At 37.5% G+C, this 24124-nt stretch overlaps 1 protein-coding gene across 3 annotated transcripts in view; it reads left to right on the top strand.

The window, feature by feature from the left end:
• FAR2 (fatty acyl-CoA reductase 2) overlaps positions 1–24124 on the top strand; it is a 115586-nt gene extending 91462 nt beyond the window's left edge. For all 3 annotated transcript variants that reach the window (XM_017662612.3, XM_037020296.2, XM_073223495.1), the window contains exons 3-12: positions 1266–1441; positions 4051–4230; positions 7356–7533; positions 8811–8855; positions 10681–10799; positions 11714–11781; positions 13751–13922; positions 19849–19978; positions 22489–22616; positions 23570–24124. In XM_017662612.3, the coding sequence (XP_017518101.1) occupies positions 1266–1441; positions 4051–4230; positions 7356–7533; positions 8811–8855; positions 10681–10799; positions 11714–11781; positions 13751–13922; positions 19849–19978; positions 22489–22616; positions 23570–23732 (1359 nt within the window). In that variant the 3' untranslated portion in view covers positions 23733–24124. The remainder of the gene's footprint in view (positions 1–1265; positions 1442–4050; positions 4231–7355; positions 7534–8810; positions 8856–10680; positions 10800–11713; positions 11782–13750; positions 13923–19848; positions 19979–22488; positions 22617–23569) is intronic.

Here is a 24124-nt window from a genome sequence, read left to right as displayed (position 1 = left end):
CTGAGCCTACGGTGCAGAAGAATCGTCACTGAGAGACGGGAGCGGATTCACCTGCCAGGCCTGTATGTGGATTGGATTTCCTTCCTAGTCACCTTCACTGAATTCCCAGGATGTCCCGGACACGGTCTTGCCTGATTCAAATGAGACAGGATTTCTCTGACTACCTGAGAACAACTTCCTACCTGGTGAAGCAGCCTGGGCCAGAGCTCTAATGGAGAGAAGACGCCTAAGCATCAAGGAATAGATGTAAACCTCTGGGGCTTAAAGAGGAAACCTCTGCTGCTATATTATGACTAAAGCCACATACTAATATTCTTTGCTCTTAACCCTTCTAAATATTTAGCTCTGTTTTGCTTTTCCTCGCTGTTGGCTTCCCATACCGTTCCTACAGTAAAATTCCATCGTATCAAAATATGTTGGAAACAAGATTGCTTTATTAAAATCGTATTTTCTGAGAAAATGGAAATACCAATTTAATCTAAGAACTTCTGTGTGGAGGGGAAAGTAGAGACTCTGTTCCATCTGAATAATTGTAATAAAAGCTAAAACTGCCAGGGCTCTTTCCTTTTCCCTTCATAAATAAATTAGAATATTTTTAAAAATCATTTAAAATCCCATAAAAATTACATGAACTCATGTAATTCTCTTCCTAGACAGTAACTGCCACTTCTATTAGAATGAGATTTTATAAAATTTTTATTTGTTTTACCCATTACACATTTGCTTAATTTGCTATTTTCTTGTTATGTTTGTGCTACTAAGACATCTTATTAATCTGGGCCAGTTAGACAAGTTGTTTCAAACCTGTGCTCATGGGCATTCTTTTGTAAAGCCTCATAATTTTACTGGTAATTTGGAAAGGCTGGTAATTTTGCACTGAAAGTAGTATTTCCCGGCCCCAAATGGAAAGAGTCACCATGTATAAATATGAAGCTGCCTGGCCAGGGGAAGAGGATGGGACTGGACATGAGTGACTTTCGGTTCCCCGCTTTGACCCTGCATAAAAAATTCAAAATATACTCCTTACTGTTTTTTGGGAAACTGACTTTTTCAAATGTTTATTAAATTAAGAGGAGCAGAAATTATACAAACTGATTTTCAATTGTGTAAAATACAGCAAAGGCCTCTTCCATAGATGCCTTCTTTGAGTGATGTTGCAACAAAAAAAATCAGTTTTTGAGAATTGTAATGAAACAAGTCAGCACAATGAGTACAATGTGATGGGGACAATAATCTTTGTGTATTGGTTTATGTCTATGCTTTAGCTGTTTGAAAAAGTCAAAGAAGTTTGTCCAAATGTGCATGAGAAGATCAGAGCCATTTATGCAGATCTCAATCACAGTGACTTCGGCATCAGCAAGGCTGACATGCAGGAGCTCCTCTCCTGTACGAACATCATCTTCCACTGTGCGGCCACGGTGCGCTTCGATGATCATCTGCGGTACGTGTCCGTTTTCCTCTCACGGACTGTGTGTGTGTGTGTGTGTGTGCGCATGTGCATACATGTGTGCCTAAGTTTCTTTATGGTTTCTGTTTAAAAATAAAAAGATACATTCTCAATGAAAACAAAAATACAACAGAGTAAACTTTCAAATCTCACCATCCAGAGATAACCATTTAATATTGTTGGGACCATCCATTCCAACATTCTTTATGCATCCATAATAAGAGATAGGTATAGTTTTTATTTAAAAAATGGCATCATATTGAGAATGATGGTTTGCAACTTGTTCAGTTGTGTTTTTGGACATCTTTCATTGTTGATAAATATTCTGTTGTAATTTGTAGTGACTACATGACATTCCATTGTACGTGTATCTAATCTCAACCAGTTCTGTATTGCTGGACATTTTTTGGATTGATCTAATTCTTCACTATTGTAACCAACTCTAATGAACATCTCTGTACATACATTTTGTAAAAAATACTTTGTGTGCTTTCCTTTGGGTAAATTTGCAGAAGTCGAATTGTTAGATATGTACCAGGTTATGGACAGTTCGTGTTTGGACATATAATGCAAAACTGCTTTCACAAAAGGTAGTTGGCGTTGTCCCTGTGCGTTCATTTCTGACGCCACACCAGTCCTGCATTATAATTCTTTCATTCTTTTTAATATTACCAGTATGATAATGGAAATGGCATAGCATGTTTTCATTTTTATTTCTCTGGTAATGTGAAAGGTTGAAGATGTTTAAATGCTGGTTGGCGTTTTATTCTTTTGTGAAATGCCTATTCCTGTTCTTTGCTTATTGTTCTATTGAAACTTTTCTCATTAATGTTAAGACTCGTTGGGAGATTTAGCATATGTATTCTTTGGCTTTTATAAGTCTTAAAATGTTTTAAGTTAAGTACTTGTTCTCACCTTTTGTTATTCATACAGTATTCATAATTATAGTATTTGTATTATTTTATCGTCATACTTAAATCTTTGGACCATTTGAAATTTATGTAGCTAGAAAAAGAATAGTCAGGAAAATTCTATGAAAAGAAGAATGGTGTAAGTCTAATTGTAGAGTAGCTGTTTAAAATTTTTTTACAGATGGTTACTTCTTGAACATTTATTAAGAGAGTTATTGTCACTTTTCATTTGCAATCAAAGTTTTATAATACATTAAATTCTCAGTTTTGAACTCTTTATTTTGTTCCATTAGCTAAGTTTGCTCTTCTAGTACCCCAGTATTTTATTACTGTAATTTTTATCTTAGTAGGCAAGTATAATGCTCTTCATAGAATTTTCCTGACTATTCTTACGTGCTTATGCTTCTTAAACTTAGAATAATTTTTCCAAGTTTTTAAAAGGTTGGGATTTTGATTGGCATTACCTTGAATATGTAAATGAATTTAGGAAGACTTAACATATTAAAAACATTGGTTCTTCCTATACAAGAACAATATATGTCTTTCTATTCATTCAGTTTTTTTGTTACGACCCTTAATGAAGTTTTATCATTTTATATATACATATAAAGTTACTAATTTGATTTTTTTAATGTTCTGTTTTGAATGTGTGCCATTCTTCCATTGTGTTTTCTAATTTTTGTTTCTATGTAGGAAAGCTAATGTTTTTTTAGCATAGCTTTTATAAATGGACACCTTATTGAGTCATTTTATTGTCCATCCCAGGATTTCTTTAGCTGCTTCTGTTTGTTTTCCAGATACACAGTTATGTAATCTGATAGTGATTTTTGTGACTACCTTCACAATATTTATATCTGTTAATTAACCTTATTTTCCCCTCTAATTGCAAGGCAGAAGTTCAAAGCAATGATAAATGGTGGTCATGACTATAGGCCCCTTTCTTGGCCCTGACTTGAAAAAGCAGTGCTCCTAAATTTTCAGCATTAAGCATGATACTGGCTAAAAAATTAAAATATGTTTTTAATCATTTTCTTTTCTTTTCAGTGAATTTTTTAAAAATTAAAAATTAAATTGGAAACGGATATTGAAATGTCACTTAAAAACCTTTCGAAGTATACATAGATGATCATATAATGTTTTACTTTTTGAGTTAAATTAGATTGATAGGTTTCCTGATATATAAGCCATTTATTTTGGGGATGAACACTTTCATTGTCATTACATACTGTGTTTATATAACTTTATCTTCTCTTGGCTAACATTTAGGATTCTGACATCAATGTTCATGCCTAACCTGGACCTTCACAATAGAAACTTGTATTTCGTGTTTCATGACCGCTGTTGCTCTCTTCCAATTTATTTGAATTTTCTAACTTCTTGAGTTAGATGCTTAACTTATTACCTTTATTCTTTTAATGGCTACTTAAATAGGCCCTCTCTCATTTCAGAAGATTGTAATTTTTTTCCTTTCCAGATGACTTGTAAATGCGATATGCACGATGCTTCAGTGATTAGGATTTATGTGCACAGACTACATCATCACCATATAACACCTGCTGAGTATCACACAGCTGGGTACCTGTGACTGACACCTCCGTGCCTGGTCCTCTGATGCAGCCACAGCAGGCGCAGTTCCAGCAGGACAGGATGCTGAGTTGCCTCATTCTTTTCCTTCTGCTTAATCTTCTCTAGACATGCTGTGCAACTTAACGTCACTGCCACCCAGCAGCTCTTGCTTATGGCCAGTCAGATGCCCCAGCTTGAAGCCTTCATACATATCTCTACTGCCTTTGCAAACTGCAACCTGAAGCACATCGATGAAGTCATCTATCCGTGCCCTGTGGAACCAAAAAAAATCATTGATTCTATGGAGTAAGTTGGGTCAAATGAGCGGGTCCAGGGGTGGACAGATTGTCATTCTCTTCGATTCTTTATAGCCATTCATTAATGAGGTAACAATGTGAGACGCGCTTGAAGCAAAATGCTTCGAGAAGGTGCTAGCTTCAGCTGCCCTGCGCCTGCTACTCCCTGCATCCCTGGGTGGGGAATATAATGCTTAGTAATTGGGGAGGACAGGATTAGAAAAATTCCGTACAACACTTTTGTTAATCATTGAGGATTGCATGAGGTGTTTAGGAGCGCTTTACACAGAAGTGTTTTGACACTTCGTAAGGAACTCAGCATTGTCACTAGATACATACATGGCTGTAGTACAGAAATTAGGAAAAGAGCTTTTGAAGTCCGAGTGACATGATTCTGTGACTTATTAGCTGTGTGACCTTGAGAGAGTTCCTTGGCCTCCCTGAGCCTCAGTCCCTTCAGCTGTAAAATGGGGCTAATTATAGTGCCCATCTTATAATTGTGATAATGAAGTGAGCTTTATAAAGCAATTATTTCAGGGGGTATTTAATAGCAGTTAATCAAAAGGTTAATTAACAAGAACTTAAAGAAGAGACGAATACCTCCCAGATCCGGCAGGAAGTGTCAGTCTTTTGACCTTTTCAGCCGAGATCCACTTTCCTTAATGTCCTACTGTGCAGGAAAAACAGTGGTTTAGGATTTTTCTCCTCTTGCCAATGAACAGGAACCATTTTCCTCTTAGAACAAGGCCCTTGCCTCAGACTAGCCATGTATCTGTTTTCTGCTCCTTTGTTCTTCTGTCCCATTTATGAAGTTTACCTTATTTAGAAGGAAAAAAAAAACCTCTGCCTAAAAAGTATTACAGCAGATAAAATGGACTGTTTTACACTTTGATGAAAGTGGGCTTTAGGGACACTAATGTGGTCATGGAGCAAAGGGGCATAGATTAGCATGGGGAGTCCCTCTTACCCGAGACGGAGTCGTGTGGAAGACTGGAACTCGGGGGGTGGCAACTGATACCAAAAATGTGTTTGGGAGAGAAAAACCAATAGGACATACGGGCTCACACATATCTGATCAGCTATCAGATTAGAATATTCACAATTGTGATGGCTTGTGTTTCTAGTACCAGGGATTTGATTCTTTTAAAGTTAATTTACTTGGAGTAAAGTCTTACTCCAAAAAGCAATGCCTTTTTGAGAGCCAATTCCAATGTATTCAAGTCTTAAGTTTGTGGAGGGGAGCTCTTGGAAATTAGAGGCTCCCCAGTTTGCCCGACCACAAGAATCACCAGGCCTTGTTAACAATACAGACACGCACGGCGTTGCTTTCTGAAATCTTCTGCAACTTTCTGCTTCTTTTGAAGCAACTTAAGTAGAAGTTTAGAATTTAGGACACGGTTCAAAACATCTTGAGTACACTGAAAGGCGTTTTGTTAATTTCAGCCATTATTTTGATTTATATGGTGTCTTTCTTCCATGCTAACTTATTTACTGTTTTAAAAACAAGTTGAGAATGAATGACAGCAGCAAATCCAAAGCTGGTTAAAGAAAGAGCATCAACAGGTTGTAGGTCTTGAAAAGGGCATCTCTTAACCCATGGTGGTTATCTCATCTCTGCAAACCCACAAGTGGCTGGATGAAGTGGCTTGAAATCAGCCTGTATTTCTTCTGGCCAGTTTTGGTAACCTGTATATTTTTGCAGGTGAAAGAATATGGTCTTCAGTCCATTAATCCACTGTTGACCCACAAATAAGATGGGGTGAAGATAACATTGTTACAAAGATGGAGAGGTGCCTGCATTATCCCACACTTTCTCCCAACCCTCCGGTTGCCATATAATTGGAACATCTATTTTTATAAGTTTTCAGAGTTGTTTTTAATTCTAGGAACTTACCAGCCTTTTCCTATTCAATTTAAATTAAAGGGCGTTTGAGTATCTCAAAAACACTTGGCCCTACTAGCAGCCAAGCAAGGAAAACCAAAACATTCTACACAGTCCTCATGTTTCACTCCCAACATCAAATCAGAGTTATTAAAATTGAGAGTTGTGTTTCTGAATAAGTCTTGGCATAAGTACATCTTAAATGCTCAACAGTTTGTCATGGGAGCAAAACTGTAGCAGTTAAGATCTTCCTACAGACAAAATAGAATGAATGAGCTCAATCCTATGCAATAGGAATAAATGTACTAAACACACTGATTATCAAAATCACACTATCATATTCAGGTAGGCTGATTTTTAAAAGTTGTTTATCAGAGGTAAAACCAAATCTACCAGCTAAGAGAAACATTCAATATTTAATTGATGATCACTTCATTGCTCTCTTTGAGAAGTACAGATAGACTTTGGGATTGTCAAAATGGTCCTGACATCCTTAAAACAGAACAGGCTGATGTCATGGTGACTAGGTTATTCATGATCCACGTCTTTTTGTAAATAGAGGCATTCAGTAATCACCCTATTAAAGCTCTTCAGAGTACTGTGATCATGCCACTTGACAGACTATTGATAGTTATTAGAGCACTTCAGAATTCATTGGAGATCTCTGGAAATAATTGCCATGTTATTAGCATAAACTCTAACAGACCTTCAGAATACATTTCATGGATTCGCTAAAACAGATTGAATGTAGTTGCTTTTATTTGTTGAGGCATCGAATGGGATTTTAAAAATTAAAAGTTCAAGGTTGCAAGACTGGCATGCTTGGTTTTAACTGGACAGCAGCGAATGAGGGGTTTTGCCTCTGACGCAGCTTGACGAGGGAGCCTCTGACCTCCCAGAATACAGCCCCTGGCATGTTCTGGGCACGTGATTGGCACTCAAATGTGTTGGATGAATGTACTTATGCACCTGCTAGGGAGGAAGCGCTTGGAGGTCATTAAAGATGATATGTAATAAAGCAGTAGATTGCATAGCTGTTGATCTGTGTAGGCAGCAGAAAGTAGGAATGGGCTGGCAGGACTGGGCTTAGCTGTGGAGAGCAGAGCGCATCCAACACACAGGATTCGGACGGTACACTCCTGAGACGGTTCGGAACTCAAGCTGGAGAGTGGAAGTTGTATCTGTCTGTGCCAGTTTCTTTTTGGGCTGTTGTATGTGCTGCTACAATTCCTTTTTACTCTGACTCGCTTCAGGTGGTTAGACGACGCTATTATCGACGAGATCACACCCAAGCTGATCGGGGACCGGCCCAATACTTACACCTACACCAAAGCCTTGGGAGAGATGGTGGTGCAGCAGGAGAGCGGGAACCTGAACATCGCCATCATCAGGCCCTCCATTGTGGGCGCGACCTGGCAGGAGCCTTTCCCGGTAAGCCGCTCCCAGGATTCTTTGCTTTGCCTCCAAACCAGCATCCTTCTAGTGCAGTCACTTCCTAATGTCCGTTTTCAGTTCGTCTCAGGATGTAGAGCTCATTGCAGCAAATCCGAGACAAACTCATTTTATGGGGACAAATGCCCACACTCGCTTCAGGATTTATCCAGTAGGAGGCTCCTCCGGAAGTTTCCCAAACTGTCTAGAGTTGGGGAGTAGAGATCTTAAATTAGCTTCTCATTACCTCTGGCCTGAGAATTCCTGTGGGAGATCGTTTTATTTCTTGGTTTTCCCACTATAGCTTAAATATACCAGAATGTTCCTGATGGCCACATTGGCAGTGTCACAACAGCCAGGGTAAATAGGGATCACAAAGATCACAAACGGTTCTCAGTTTAGGAATAATACCTTGTACCTCTGTATACTGCTATGTCCTTTTGGAAGTACTTTGAATCATACCATCTTTGAAGCAATTCTGTGGCGCTTTAGGTCCAGATAAATTTGAGCCCCGCTGCTTACTGACGGCACAGCCTTTGAGTTCACTCACCTGTGAAACTGGGCCGATGCCCCCTTTGGAGACTTGAGCAGATGAGGCAGTAAAGAGAGGGGCACTTAGTCCAGGGCCTGGTCCCCAGGGAAAGCCTCAGTGTATTAGCCCCTTCGTCCCTCTTCTCTCTCCTCTCCATTTTACACACATATTTTCACTCGTGAAAAAACAGACATAATAAAGCCAATTGACTTGCTTAGGGTTTAGGAGACAAACTCAAATAGACATTTTCCTCCCACTGCTCCGGAACAATCCTTCCTCCAATGCCACTAAGCAAACTAATATAGATATGTACAGGGATGGTATGGACGGTGTGACTCTTAAAATACTCAAGAAATGGGTAACTCCTACAAATTTTGTTGAAATGCTTCCCTGGGGAGTTAAAACCAAGCCCCAGATGGAGAAAAATGATGGTCGATGAATGAGTTAGCAGGTGATGGACAAGGTCCAACTTAGCCCCTAGGATGTCATAAAACAACGTGAAACTGTCCATGACTCCTGCTATGAAAAAATAGGTTGGCAGAATTTTAATTCTTACAAAAGTCAAGTGCAGAAAATATCTACTGCTTTGCCACCGTTTGTGATGTCAGAAATATTGGATTAGACAGTTCTAGCAGCTGGGGTCTCTATGCTCTTGTTTGAAATTTATTAAGATTAAACAGTAGATGTTCCAAAGGTTTTTGGATTTTCTGACATGTAACCAGTAGAGATCTTCTTTTTTTTTCAGGGCTGGGTTGATAACCAAAATGGACCTAGTGGGCTCATTATTGCGGTATGTATAATGATGTGGAAATAACTCCTTGAAATGTAGTGGAGGGGTAATAACAAAGCTTCATTAACCCAAAACCGTAAATGCTACTTTACTGACTACAATGGAAGCAACTTGTCTCAATTTTGCTTTTGGAAAATAGAGACAGGATGAATAATTGTTTTTATTATTTTTGGGTTTTATTATCAGGAGGACCGAGGTGCTGTGTGATACCATCATCAATCACCATTTAGGAATTTTTTGTAAAATCTGTGGAGAGGACCATGCCTGCATTTCCCTGTAGTTACCACAAGATGGGAGTGTTTCCTTTTTTTCATTTATTAATAAGTCAGAATTAGTGCAGCAAATTGGGGAGGCAATGAACAATCATTTGAAAAGATTATTTTTTATTGTAAAGCACACGCAAGTTATGTGCATGTGGATAGAAATTATATATATACTTAAAACACAAATAGTTCTTAATGGATGCAAGAAAGAATTACCAATTAGACCAAATTTTTCAAATATAAAAATTGATGAATATAGGAAACACTTTTCAGTAGTAATCCTCTCACGGGCAAGGAGAAATGTCCACGGTTCCTGTAGGTCAGCGGCCGTCTGTGTTCGTCTCCTCTGCAGCGAGGACGGACCCAGGGTGCGCCCGCCGTGCTTTACGGTTCACAGGGATGCATCTTAGGACCGGAGCCACGACTCGACTCTTTAGGACGATGAATAGGAATTCAATTCTCTGAGTTTAAATACTTTTAAAAGTCTCATGCGTCAGACTCTGCCTGTGTTCTTCTCAGAGCAAGGCCCGACATGAGCTGAAGTACAGATAAAAGATGGTGAGCGATGGCTATTTATTAAAGACAGGGACAGTGGACATCAACCTGGTTTCTATTTTTTTTTTCCTGGCAGATCCTCTCTTTATGTTCTCTACCTTCCATCAACTCTTTCTTCTTTAAGGTTTAAGGTTTAGTGAGGGTGAACATTTGGTAATTTGGAGCATAATCACTTTAACATGATCCTTGAAAGAGTTTTATTACTTTGTTTACAAAGCTTCACATTTATTCAAATTTTCTGGAATTTTCCAAACTGGTTCCCTATGTCCTAAGGAAGGGGAGTCGGCTACAAGAAAACAGAAATTAGGCACATAAGAAAGTTCTAACCACTGCAGATCAATGTTGGAAGTATGCAGGGTATAATCAAATACTTCATTAAATCAATAAACGTAAACATGACTATTTATTAGTTATTTTCTTATTGGCATGACTTCTTTATCAGTGTGAATAATTCCAATATCATCGGTGATCTGTGTGGTAAACTAAGAATGAAAAGTAAATAATTGTGATCTTTTCCCAAGTAATAAAAAAGTTTTTGCTAAATAGTAGAATTTTATTTTTATAAATGTTTCTTAAATTTTAAGTGTCTACTATTGCTTCCAAGTTACTAAGCACTAGCGGAAAACTTATTTAAGAAATGGTAAACTAATACTATTGGGAAAATTGAGACACCTTAATTCTTAAACTGTCTTATGAATTAGTTTTTAAGTAGTGAAAAACTATTCTTGGTGTTTGTTCATTAAATAAATATATTAACCTTTCACAAATATAAGGAATTTCATTCACTTCCTAAAGGAACCTGAGGACCACTAGTGGTTCATGGAAATGTCAGCACTTGAGATGAACTTGACTGAGAGATCGAGATATCAGACAGACTGAGAGAAGCCAGCCTTAGCCCAGTAACTAGAAGCATGAATCAGTGTTAGCTGTTATTATTAATCATTAGTATTAGCTGCAGCTATTACTGAACACCTGGTTCCATATTTGATGTTCTTTTTCTTGTGCAGACTGGGAAAGGGTTTCTTCGGGCCCTAAAAGCTACTCCGATGGCTGTGGCAGATTTAATTCCAGTTGATACAGTTGTCAACCTCACCTTGGCTGTAGGATGGTACACGGCGATTCACAGGTGTGGATGCTTAAGTTGGCTTTCAAAGATGTGACAATGGGGAGGGTGAAAGTGTTAGGCTTATTTTCAAAATATATGCCTTTTATCATAGAAGACACAAAGTATGAGTGGGTATCTGTTTCAATATTTTACATAGTTCCAAATATGATATCATATATGCAGAGTTGATTTATAAACACTGCTTAGTACTTTATTGATCATAAAGGAACAAACTCTTTACTCATAAAATCCTTGATAACCAAAAATTTTTCTTCCAATATGGTAATCTAAACTACAGCTTCCCTTTTTAAAGTGAAGGAAATAAAAGTGGATGAAATGAAAGATATTTTATTGAACTGCTCAGTTCCCAATAAATGCCCAAAGTTCAGGTCACCACATGTTGGGGGAAATACTAGTATAAAGAGAAAAATAGGCTTTTTGTATATTTAGCTGTATTAGTAAATGAGAAACAGAATTCAGTTTTTCTTATTTGAAATCTGATAGATGTTTTCTGATTCATTCGGGCATATCTGGATTCAGAAGAAAACATAGCCTATATTTTGCCCGATAAACATGTCTAGACGTTAAAAATATCCACTTTTTCACCATTGTGGTGCCTCCAGCTGCTCTGTAAACATTCATTCCTATTGGAGATCTTTTACACACACACACACACACACCCCTCCAGCTGCTCTGTAAACATTCATTCCTATTGGAGATCTTTTACACACACACACACACACACACACACACACACACACTTTAGTCGTCTTCCATTTCTAAATAACCCAAAGAAGGAGCAAAAGATGGAAGTGACATAGGTCGCCTTATGGAAATTATTGAAACAACCTAGACTAAATGTTCTCTTCCTTTACCTTTCTTTTCATTAGTTCTCCATTTTGTTGTATTTATCTAATTTTTATTTCATTTTCTAGACCTAAATCAACGTTAATCTATCACTGTACATCTGGTAACTTCAATCCTTGTAATTGGGGTAAAATGGGTAAGTCCTATAGCAGTGTAACTACGTAACCACCAGTGTAACTACGTAACCACCAGTGTCTGCCCCCGGGGAAAACAGACACAGTCCGTCGTGGAGCCGAGTCTCATGACAGATGACAGAAAAGACAAAAAAAAATAAGTACAGATATAAAATAATTGCAAATTGTAAATCTGTAAGAGTGAACTAGAATGTACTGGTATACCAAAGAGAGGGGCCAGCGGGAACACGGTGACCAGGAGCAAGAAGGGGCCCACTAGCTACAGAAATTAAAAAAATAAATCAAACCAAGTAAAACTCAGCAAGTACAAGCAGTGATAAAATACCCTTGTTGCTGAGGCAACTGTTCCCAGGCACACGTCCCCCGTGCTACATCACTGAGAATGTGAAATGACTGAAAGCCTAGTAGATGTGGAGAAGTCCAGTGGCAGTAACTTGTGTTACGGAGCCGGTGGGAGTCCTTGATTGATCCAGGCAGCCGCAAGCGTAGCCTTGGAAGAATCTTGCGGAGTTGAAATAATTCCTGCATATAATAGAAAATTGGAGAGCCAGCTTTGTATTCCTTTGTCATAGGGGCTGATTTTCTTGTGAATATATGAAACTCGCACATCATCTAGCTACTGTTTAGGTACTAGATGTCAACAGCTGAATTTATTAGAATCAGACTCCCAATTCAGAACACTCTGCTGTATATTGTATTTGCAAAGCTATTACTTCAGTAAAAATGAAATGAAATTACCTACTGCCATCAATGTCCTCAGGTCATATTCCCAGTTATATAGAGCATATATCTAAATAATTCTGAAGACATTTGGAAATAAAAATAAATCTCTACAGAATTAAGACCTCACTCATAAAAAGAGGCACTAATAGAAGCAAACTAGGTATCTTAAGCTCTCAAATAAAAAGATGCTACATGGACATTCCATTTCTGAGATTCAAAATAGCCTTTTCCCATGCTGAAAATTCTTACTGTTTTATTGACTTATACAATGTTAGTTGAATGTGGTCTTAAAAATAACCTAGTGGGCTTCCTTTATTTTACATATGAGGCTCAGAGAGAGTAGATGCTGTATTTAAATATGTGTGAGAAGCTGGTACCTGAAATAGAAACAGAAGACAGCTCTCTTGAACGTGCAATAACTACTGCACTCGTGATTCTTAGAAGTGAATATAAATCACTCTGGGAGGAATATAAATCATTCCTGGGCCAGATGTTTCTAGAGCACCCTTTCTGTATGGGGAATGTATTTTTCATGTTCCAGATAGTATCTTTTAATCATCTCCACTGCTATCATCGTATCAATAATGAACTGAGGCATATTCTTGAACAGTTCTACATAATTAAAAACTGAATTCAGATGAATATCTTTTGAAAATAATTGAATTTAAAAATGCCCATTAAAAGTTTTTAACTAGACTTTATCTAGTAATAATATAGAAATAAAAAGACTATTATGGAAAAAAAAACCCTCTGGAGACATGAATGGACAATTTTCTGACATATTCCCAAAGAAATAGAAATACCAATGAAGTAAAACACTGGTATTTAAAGCAAATCAACACAATGGAATCCTACCTTTATATTTTCTCTTCATAAATGTTTAAGTAAAATATTAAGAAACTTGCCTTATGTTCTCCAAGAAGGGATCCAAGCGAGGAAATCAGGCCCTGGGGGTCTGTCTTGGCGCTTTCAGAATAGAGTAGATACCCTTTGAATTGAAGGATGGATTTAAGTTTTTCTGAACAAATACTTCACTGTATTGATGACTGGGAGTAAAGGTTTTGAGAAAAAGACCCAATTCTTAACCCATTCGCATTGTTTGATTTTGCAGGTGACTGCTTTGCCTGGCATAAAAATCTTAGTATCGTTGTCATAAATTGATTCTTGACACAGCAAGTCCTTAATCCTGTTTTGACCCATTGCAAATTGCCCTCCGCGACACCGCACTTAACTCTGCTTATTTTCCAGGATTCCAAATCTTGGCCACCTTTGAGAAGATCCCGTTGGAGAGAGCCTTCAGGAGGCCGTGTGCTGACTTCACCACCAGCAACATCACCGCGCAGTACTGGAACGCCATCAGCCACCGGGCGCCGGCCATCATCTACGACTTCTACCTGCGGCTCACGGGAAGGAAGCCCAGGTGAGGGGCTCGGTGGGGACATTAAGGCTGTCGCCGCGTAGATCAGGGCCGCGCAGTCCTCAGCCCTCCCTTCAGCGGGAGGTCAAAGGTGACAACTGAATCGAACATACATGTATGTTTTATATATAAAATAATCATTTAGGGATGACCAAAGCAAGAGTGGTAAGAAGCCCACCCCAAAGACCCCTACCTTAAAAATCCTCCCAAATAATAAAAGTAGTTAAGTGCTGAGGACTTGCTTGGTGAATTCAGCAAATCATCATCCACAAGAAAAGCAACTGAGACTCTGGGGTTTTCTGAATTGTTAGGTAACCTTAAAATGTTCAATAATGATAACCTTCCTTACACGGAAGGTGCGTGGGGATCATGTTTTCATTGGCATGGCAACCCAAGGAGGGTGCCCGCAGCATCCTAATTCCACAAATAAGGAAACAGAAGTAAGAGAATTTAAAATAAGACTCAAAGAAAGTGATAGTGGAAAGATTTGGAGAAACCAGAACTTGATTTACTGCCCCCTAGAGCTGAGTGAGGGCATTACAGGGAACAGGTGGAGCGGAAAGCCTGCAGATGCTGGTGTCCTGTCGCCGTCTGTGACTTAGGACGCACCCCTTCCTGTCTGACTCACTCTGATACTATCATGTGTCTGAGGAGTCGCCATTGTAATTACTAAAGGCAGTTCCTGCAGTCAAGCTAGCCCCTTAGGCAATGAGTTTATCCAAATTTTGAGAGACCTTATTTAGATCTCAGAACTCAGTAATTGTCTGTTTCTTCTTAAACAAGGTAAAAAGGAGACGCTGGCTATGGGGAAAATATTTGTATGGGGTTTATTAAATAAACATGGGAGAAGGAAAACGCATATTGTAGACAGAAATGCTAAAGACCTTAACATATATCAGGGTTGGAAGAAGACCTGGGTAAAGAGAGGAAGAAGGGCCCCCAAAAAAACTCTTTAAGAATTTTGTAAGAAATTGTAATATTTGCGGGAAATGGGTAGGCTCGTTTTGTAATAGAAATTTTAATAATCTTTATGGCACAAAATGGTAGAATATCTAGACCCTTGTTCTCTCCAGGGGTGTTTGTGTGCAATTTTTTATGCATTTACAAATACATATGTACATATATAAGTACAGTTTTGCTTTGAGGTGTGTACATAAATCAGTCCTACTTATTTTCAGTTTTTTCACTAATGTTCCATGCAAATTAAGTCATTCTGCCTAGTGTTGTCTTTTTTCCCCCCAATTACAAATAATGGAGTAACGATTATCAGTGCACATGTACTATTGTACAAGATGCTGCTGGATCTGTGGAGAATACCGAGGAGTGTGACTGCTGGACTGGAGGGTGTCTGGATTTTGTGACTAATGCCAGCTTGCCCTAAAGGCAGGCTCTGTCACTGTACACTACCACAGCAGCGTAGGATGGTGCAAATGTTTTTTCTCACCCTCATCAATACTTTGAAAAAGTCAATCTTGAATTATCAAATGACAAGGAATGACATCTCTTTGATTTTGCATTCTCCTAATGGCTGGAGAGGTCAGGCTTTCATTTGCCCATGAGACATTTAAGTTTTTTCTTCTGAGTTGCCTGCTTATTTCTCACCTGTTTATCAGGCTGTACTTAACAATTTACGGTAACTCGTGTGTGTCTATGTGTAAATATATATTTAATGTATTTTCTCCAAGTCAGTTTCTTACCATGTAGCTTTATGAAGCTTTTGCTGATACAAGGGAAGCTACCCGTAATGTAGGTCTTAAAAGCATGTTGCTTACAGTCAGACTCTCGGCTTCACCAGTTTAGCCATGAGTCTTAGATAACTTGATCTCTCTAAATCCTAATTTCCTCACCTGTAAAAAGACGACAATAATCATACCTACTTTGTAGGTTTTACATAGAAGTGCATAGGCTAGTCAGTAATAATAATCAATCACTATTATTACTAAAGAAGTTTTAAATCTTTGTCATAAGGCATCACTTGTCTTTTATAATTTTGCATTTTATATATTAAAAAGACCTCTACTTGAGTAATAAATGTAACTTTTTAAAAATGTACTATGATGCTGATATAGTCCTGTACATGCAATGATGTCACTGTACAAGGATTATTTTTAGAAATTAAATATATATTGAAATCATGTCAATTACATCAGGATTATAGAGAATAGATTATCTTAGTCCATTTGGGCTGCTATAACAGAATATTGTAAACTGGGTGGCTCATAAATGACAGAAATATTATTTCTCACAGTTCTGAATACTGGGAAGAGTCTAAGATCAAGGTGCTGGCAGATTCAGCACCTGACGAGGGCCCTCTTCCCAGTCCCTAGAGAGCCGTCTTCTCTCTGCGTCCTCACATTCTGAGAAGGCCAAGGGAGATTTCTGGGCTTTTTAAATAAGGGCCATTAATCACTTCCCAAGGTCTCCTTCTCCAAACACTATCCATTGAGAAGGAACAGAATTCAACATATGAATTTTGGGGGGATATAAATATCCAGTCTACAGCTAAGATGTTAGATAATGAACTAAATGGAACCCTATTACGCTTGTATCAGGGAACAATGATTCTACCTCCTGCCTACGAATTTCCCATGATACAGTAAGAAGTATCTTATAAGTCATTAGGTATATAGGCTTTAGGATTCTACCAGAAATAAGACAAAATTCCCCAAATAGTATCCTAAGTCATTACTGGGTCGACTACATAATCGCTACCACCCGAATAGGCTTGAGATAAAAATCAAATGTTCTATAGGTCAAACGTGCTTTGTAGCAAGAAGGCCTAGGTTTGAGCATTAGCTATGTGACCTTGATCCTATTAATCCTTCTGTAAGATGAAGATAAATGGCATAGATCCTGACTGCCTCAGAGTCATATTTTGAGGATCGAGTAAAATCAAACAAGAAAGTGTTTTGTAAATTTTTGTAAAGTTTGGAAGTTAACACAGCAAAGATGGTCCAATTCCTGGCCACAAGTTTGGTTTATCTTCGGCAATGGGACAACAGGGTAGAAATCTCGAGAGGCTTTTGAAGTCCATCAAAAGATGGAATTTGGCATTGCCACTACATTATGGCCACTTACTTATTTTAAGCTCACTTTACCCATTCATAAAAATGTAGATAAATACCTACCTAATAGGGATGTTATGAGAATTAGCAGAGGTAACTTTTTTTGAAGTATTAGCACCATGCCTAAGAGTAGGTCATCAACAAATGATTTTGCCCATAAATCTACTTTACAATTGACTACTGCTTCTGGTTTGCCAGGTGCTTATACACAGTGACCATTTTTGCCCAGGAATTATATACTAAACTTCGGATCAGGATCAGAGAGAGAGAGAGAGAGAGAGAGAGAGAGAGAGAGAGAGAGAGTGTGTGTGTGTGTGTGTGTGTTGAAAATCACTTACTACTTTGTTATTTTTATATTGCAGTATTGTTGATATACAACATTATATTGGTTTCAAGTACACAACATAGTGATTCAATAATTACATACATTTTAAATCCTCACCCCAGCTACTGCAGTTACTATCAATGTAGAAAAATGTTACAGAACTATTAACTATATTCTCTATGCTGTACTTTCACCCATGACTAATTTATATTATGATTGAGATTTCGTCTCTTTATCCCCTTTACTTGTTTCACTCGCCCACCCCAAACCCTCCCCCACAGTAACCACCAGTCACTTCTCAGTGTCTGTGACTCCATTGCTGTTTTGTTCATTTTCTTTTGTTTTTAGATTCCAAATATAAGTGAAATCATGTAGTTTATCTTTCTCCACCTGGCTTATTTCATTAAGCCATCCATCCATGTTGTCCTGTGACTGAATAATATTCCATTGTGTGTATGTAGCATATCTTCTCTATTATTAATGGAGACTTTGGTTGCTTCCATATCTTGGCTATTATAAATAATGCATCAGTAAACATAGGGGTGCATATATATTTTTGAATCACAAATTTTGTTTTCTTTGAGTACTGAGAGGCATGGTATTTGTTTTTTGAGGAATCTCCATACTGCTTTCCAAAGTGGCTGCACCAGTTTACATTCCCACCAACAGTGTAGGAGGGTTCCCATCTCTTCACATCTTCACCAATGCTTCCTATCTTTTGGATAGTGGGCATCCTGACTGGTTAAATGATATCTCATTGTGGCTTTGATTTGCATTTTCCTGATGAGTAGCAATGTAGAGCATCTTTTCATGTGCCTGTTGGCCACCTATATGTCTTCTTTGGAAAAATGTCATTCAGGCCCTCTGCCAATTTGTAATCAGGGTTTTTTTTTTTGGTGTTGTCATATGAGTTTTTTCATGTATTTTGGATGATTCATTTATGAATATATTCTCCCATACTATAGGTTGCCTTCTTTTTCTGTTGATGGTGTCCTTTGCTCTACAGAAGCTTGTTAATTTGATGTGGTCCCACTTGTTCATTTTTTGTTTCCCTCGCCTAGGGACACAAGTCCAGAAAAAACTAACTCATGCTTATTTTCATGATATTTTTGCCTATGTTTCTTTTAAGAGGTTTATGGATTCATTTCTTATATTTAGGTCTTTAATCTATTTCGTTTACTTTTCTGTATGGTGTCAGAGAGTAATCCAGCTTCATTATCTTGCATATAGCTATCCAGTTTGCCCAAAACCATTTATTGAAGAGATTGTCTTTTTCCTATTGTATATTCTTGCCTCCTTTGTCATGTATTAATTGACCATATGCATGAATTTATTTCTGATATTCTGTTTCATGGATCTATGGCTCTATTCTTGTGCCAGTGCCATACTGTTTTGATTTCTGTAGCTCTGTAGTATAGCTCAAAGTCAGGGACTGTGATACCCCCAGCTTTGTTATTCTTTCTCAAGATTGCTTTGGCTATTCAGAGTCTTTTGTGGTTCCATACAAATTTTAGTATTATTTGTTCTAGTTCATTGAAAATGCCATTGGTATTTTGATAGGGATTGCATTGAATTTGTAAATTGCTTTGGACAGGATGGCCATTTTGACAATATTCATTCTTCCTATCCATGAGCATAGGATTTCCATTTATTTGTGTCTTCTTTAATTTCTCTCGAGTGTCATAGTTTTCATAATACAGGTCTTTCGCCTCCTTGGTTAGGTTTATTCCTAGGCATTTTATTCTTTTTGATGCAATTGTAAGTGGAATTGTTTTCTTGATTTCCCACTGCTAGTTCATTGTTAGTAAGAACATAACAGATTTCTGTATATTGATTTTGCATAATGTGATTGCTGAATCCAGTGATTCTAACAGTTTTTTGGTGGAGTACATAGGGTTTTTCATATATAGTATCATGTCATCTGCAAATAGATGTCTTTTATCTCTTTTTCTTGTCTGATCGCCATGGCTACGACTTCTAGTACTACTTTGAATAAAAGTGGTGACAGTGGGCATCCTTGATTCTGATCTTAAAGGAAAAGCTCTCAACTTTTTGCCATTGAGTATGACGTTAGCTGTGGGTTTGTCATACATGGCCTTTTTGTGACATGATTCACTTCTGATAGGTGGTCCATTTTGTTTTTAATGCAAGAACATAAATTAAGAAGAGACTATGCTTTCTAATTATCTACTTCAGAATTCAAAGAAGGAACAATGTCATTAAGGATGGATATCTGGTTCAATTTTTAAAACATTTGCTACTGAAGTGAGAGAGATGGTAGAAGAGATAGAGGAAGAGTTTGATGGGATTAAAAGGCCTGATAGACAAGCTCCTTTAGATTCAACCTCTTTCCTTCATTCAACAGAGTTGCCATGGAATGGAAAAAAGAAAATGTGTTTCAATGAGGAATTGGGGGAAAGAGGAGAGGGATTTTTTTTATATAGTCTCAAAAGTAAGTTGTCTTACATCCTTACGGAGAAACAGGGAAGTAGGCAGCCATGGCGTGCTGGTATTTGCATCTATCTGATCTCTATTTCAGGATGACAAAGCTCATGAATCGACTTTTAAGAACCGTTTCCATGCTGGAGTATTTTGTCAATCATAGCTGGGAATGGAGCACATACAATACAGAAATGCTGATGTCCGAGTTGAGTCCTGAAGACCAGAGAGTAAGTATAACGCTGACAACCAACAGGACAATCTTGCTCATTTGGCATTTAGACTTGTTTGACATGGAAAGTTGATAAGGGAAATTTTGGTCATTTAAACAGATTTTTTTTTTTTCACTAAGAAAATCAGTCAATGCCAATCGACACAATTGCAGGAAACAAGTTTTACGTGGGTAAGAGACCCAGGATCTTGGACTTTGGTTGGATCCTCACTGCTATACTGCAGTCACAGTTCCTATGCTTCAATCCTTTCTGCCCCCTCAATAGCTGTTGCCTTTTCAACAAACCCTCAGTACCTCTAGCTTTCCCCTAGCCCCCCACAGCATATAACGACTTCAATGAAAATAATTTTGCTCATAAACTCTCACCCACTGTTTTGTCAAATCAAAATCATTCCACATCTCCAAAGCTACAATTCCCTCATTTTTTTTAAAAAAAAGATAAGCTAACCCCTGCTCCTGTGCCTTTTAGCCCATCTAAGATCTCCCTGAAGTATTGCTTCTCTAGATATAGATGATATAGCTTTACAGTCTGCAGCATATATAGCCTCTCTCTCTCTCTCTCACTTCAACAATTCAGACTTTCATTTTCAAGGCATCAGTGCCATTTATTTCTTTAGATTAGCTTCTTGGCATTCACAAAAGCTAAGCTCTGAAATCTGCATATTCTGAATTCACAAATAATACAGAAAACTTTTGTACTTTTTGTACATGTTCCTGGGTTTTTTTTTCTTCTGTCATGTATTCCCTGAGCATATCCTGTTTTCAATTTAAGTCCAAAGTTTTTATTTTATTGACATTTTCTACAGAAATTTTTTAAAAAGAAAAAAAAATTTCTTGATTTATCATCTTGCACCTGACAGTATGTCAAAGAACCAAGTCATATTTAGAAGTAAATGTTGGACAGCAAGGTAGCCTCATTTGCCAGTTAAGAGTTTTACATCTATGTGTCAACCTCATAGAAAATGATTCAAATCCAATAGAGCATAACCTAAGGGTTAACTTGCAAAGTCAAACACCATAAATGTTGTTATATTAAATATACCAGGTAAGATTTAGGGGGATAGGTTAACTGAAATCATTGCTGAGTATATCTCTAAAACTAACATGAAGTAGAGCTATGTTCAGAAATGTTTACATACCTGATATAGACTAAAATTCTTCTAAGCACTTGTGTTTGAAATACATGGATAATGATCAAACCAGCTTATAAAAGAAAAAACTATTTTTAAAATTAGCTTCAAATATTATATAGGTTTGTCTTTTTTCTCCATGGAAACCCACCTAAATAATTCAAGATAATGAGCTTAGAGCTGCATTTTTGACATTTTACTATTTTAACCTAAAACAACTAAGAATTTTGTGAAAAAGAAAAAGATGCAGTGGATTTAACATATGCTTTCAAAATATCTTAGCAAAGGCAAGAATCCTGACTGCTGGGCTAAAAATGCCAAACTCTGGTGTGGCTCGGAATTCAGTTTGATTCACCATATAGAATGAAGAGTCCAAACTAGGGCCTCACTAAAATCTAATAAAAATAAAAGCTTCTCTTTATATACATGAATAAATAATAATACTTAGAGATTACTTTTGGAAAGCAATTCAGCTTTTGGCCAAGTCACAAAGCTCTCTGGAATTTGTTAATACTTCAAATTATTTTACCAACATCTGAGGTAACTTGCAATAAACATGTATAATAAAAGAACACAACAGAAAAAGATAACATCAAATCAGGGAAAATATGTACTAAAATGTGAAGTCAAGGATAAGAATGAAAAAACAATGTCCATATTTAGTCTACAAGATCCTAAGTCACTGCAGTTAAGCAGGGAATTTGTTCTTGAGCTTTCTGGGTTGCAAAATGAAAAGGAAAATATAGTTTCATTGCATTCTTTGTCCAAGAGGAGAACATATACTAGTCTTCCAGGAGAAACAAAGTCTTCATTACCACTTAACTCTAAAAGAAGGTTTTGAAGATTTTCACTGAATGGCACACTGACTGACAGACATAATGGATAACATCTGTAAAGCAAACACAGAATATTAAATTCCACTAAGCTATATTTCTTAAGGCTTTGCTCCCAAAGTTTACCTTACTATGCATAATGAAGTGATAATATTGTAGGAAAGAATGGTAGGCAAGGGGCACACCACCCAAATTTAAGCATACTTGTTTGGTCCCTAACCTATTCCATCACTTTTAACAATACTTAATCCTCATTTACTTGAAATTAGCTTTCACCAGTCTAATACCAGTTCCTTTAAATTTTCTTCCCAAGACTTCCTACAGGTCAAATGTTTGTGCTCTGTGTTTAAATGTTCCCATATAAATGATAATCCATATTGTCAGTGCCTTTGAAACAACAACACAAATAGCCCTCCTTTGGAGGGGTCCAAACTAAGTCTTCCAAAGTGAATTACTTTTTTACGTAAAAGAAACGTCATCAAATGAACAAAGTGATTACACAGCAGTACAATTGTGGCAAACCATAAACTCTTCTTGTCTTTCAGGTATTCAACTTTGATGTACGCCAGCTGAACTGGTTGGAATATATTGAAAATTATGTTTTAGGGGTTAAGAAGTACTTACTGAAAGAGGATATGGCTGGAGTCCCAGAAGCAAAGCAACACTTAAGAAAGTAAGCATAATCAGTCAGTTAATATTTATTGAGCACTTACCATGTGTGCTCAATATAATAGAGAAAGAAGGAAACGTGATTGAACTATTTTATACCAGATAATGAAATTTGAGCAGGGAAAGGGAAGAATTGACAGGTTTTATGTGTTGACCTCATTACAGGTCTCTCCCTGTACACTATGCAGTGTAACACAGTTTCATTTAGACTTCACCACACCTCTATGAGATACCTATATTGTTATCCCATTTTTATCAAAAAACTATTAAGACTATAAGAAGGTAAGTAACTTGTCTGTGATAACGTATGTTAAGTACAGGAGACAGATTTGAACCAAAGTTTCTGTTTCGTCTACCACATCTTGTCATATAATACAGAGAAAGAAGGAAACCTGATTGAACTATTTAACATGGACAGATGACTTAAGCACTCTTTAAGTCCTTCAACTGCTTTAAATTTCTTTCAGTCACCCTCTAAAAGACAAAGAATTACTGCAGGCTGGCATAGAAGCATGCCTGGCTTCTGGTAGAAGGAAAAGGTTTTTAATGTAGAGATGATGAAGATGGAAAAATAAACTGCAAACAGTGAGGAACCTTGAGTAGAAGACTAAGAACTTCAGAACTTACCCTTTAGTGAATAAGAGCCAGTGAAGATTAGTGATATGATCAAAGTATATTTAAGAAAGGTTGTTAGTCATGCTTGTAAGATAGCTTCAAGTAGAGGAAGGTATGAGAAACTAGTCAGGTGAATATTACGAAAATCTGATCATTCAGAAGGAATGTATGGGAATAAAAGACATAAAAATCAAAAGGCCATCGGGTCAGGCCACATACCCCATGAGCACTTAATTAGATAGTTTCCTGGCTCACAGCCAGGAAAAGGCACATTATGCTTCAGAAAACACAGCTGGGTGTCTGGTACTGCTTTAACTTTGGTCATGTACGTCTGTTCCCCAGGTTACGAAATATCCACTACCTCTTTAACACCGCCCTCTTGCTCATCGCCTGGCGCCTTCTCATCGCAAGATCTCAGGTGGCTCGGAATGTCTGGTTCTTCATCGTGAGCTTCTGTTACAAATTCCTGTCCTACTTTCGGGCATCCGGCACGCTGAAGGCCTAAGAACGTTTGACAATCCCCTTTTATCTGGAACCTCTCAGATGATACCTCTTAAAACAGCAAACTGTGGTTCTAAGGATTAGGAAGTAACAAAGAATATGCCCCAGCTCACTGCCTGTCACATGTGCCATCATGTATTCGACCCTATTTCTTCACTATGTTCTTTTTACTTCAGTGAAAGAAGGAAAGTCGTATCCTAACTTATGATCAATTATAATTTAAGAAAAAGTATTTCCAGACTGTTTCCTAGTTCCTCTAATCTATGCCCTTAAATATAAAACATGAAAGTATACCCATATTTCTATATCTAGCTATTTCTTCTTGAGAAGACTAATATTGATTCAATAAACATGGACGAACACATGCTAAAAGTTGAAATATGCTTAAGAAAGGCC

The sequence above is a fragment of the Manis javanica genome, chromosome 15, assembly GCF_040802235.1.
Source record: "Manis javanica isolate MJ-LG chromosome 15, MJ_LKY, whole genome shotgun sequence".
NCBI classification, from domain to species: Eukaryota; Metazoa; Chordata; class Mammalia; order Pholidota; family Manidae; genus Manis; species Manis javanica.
This window is presented reverse-complemented; position numbering and strand designations above follow the sequence as displayed.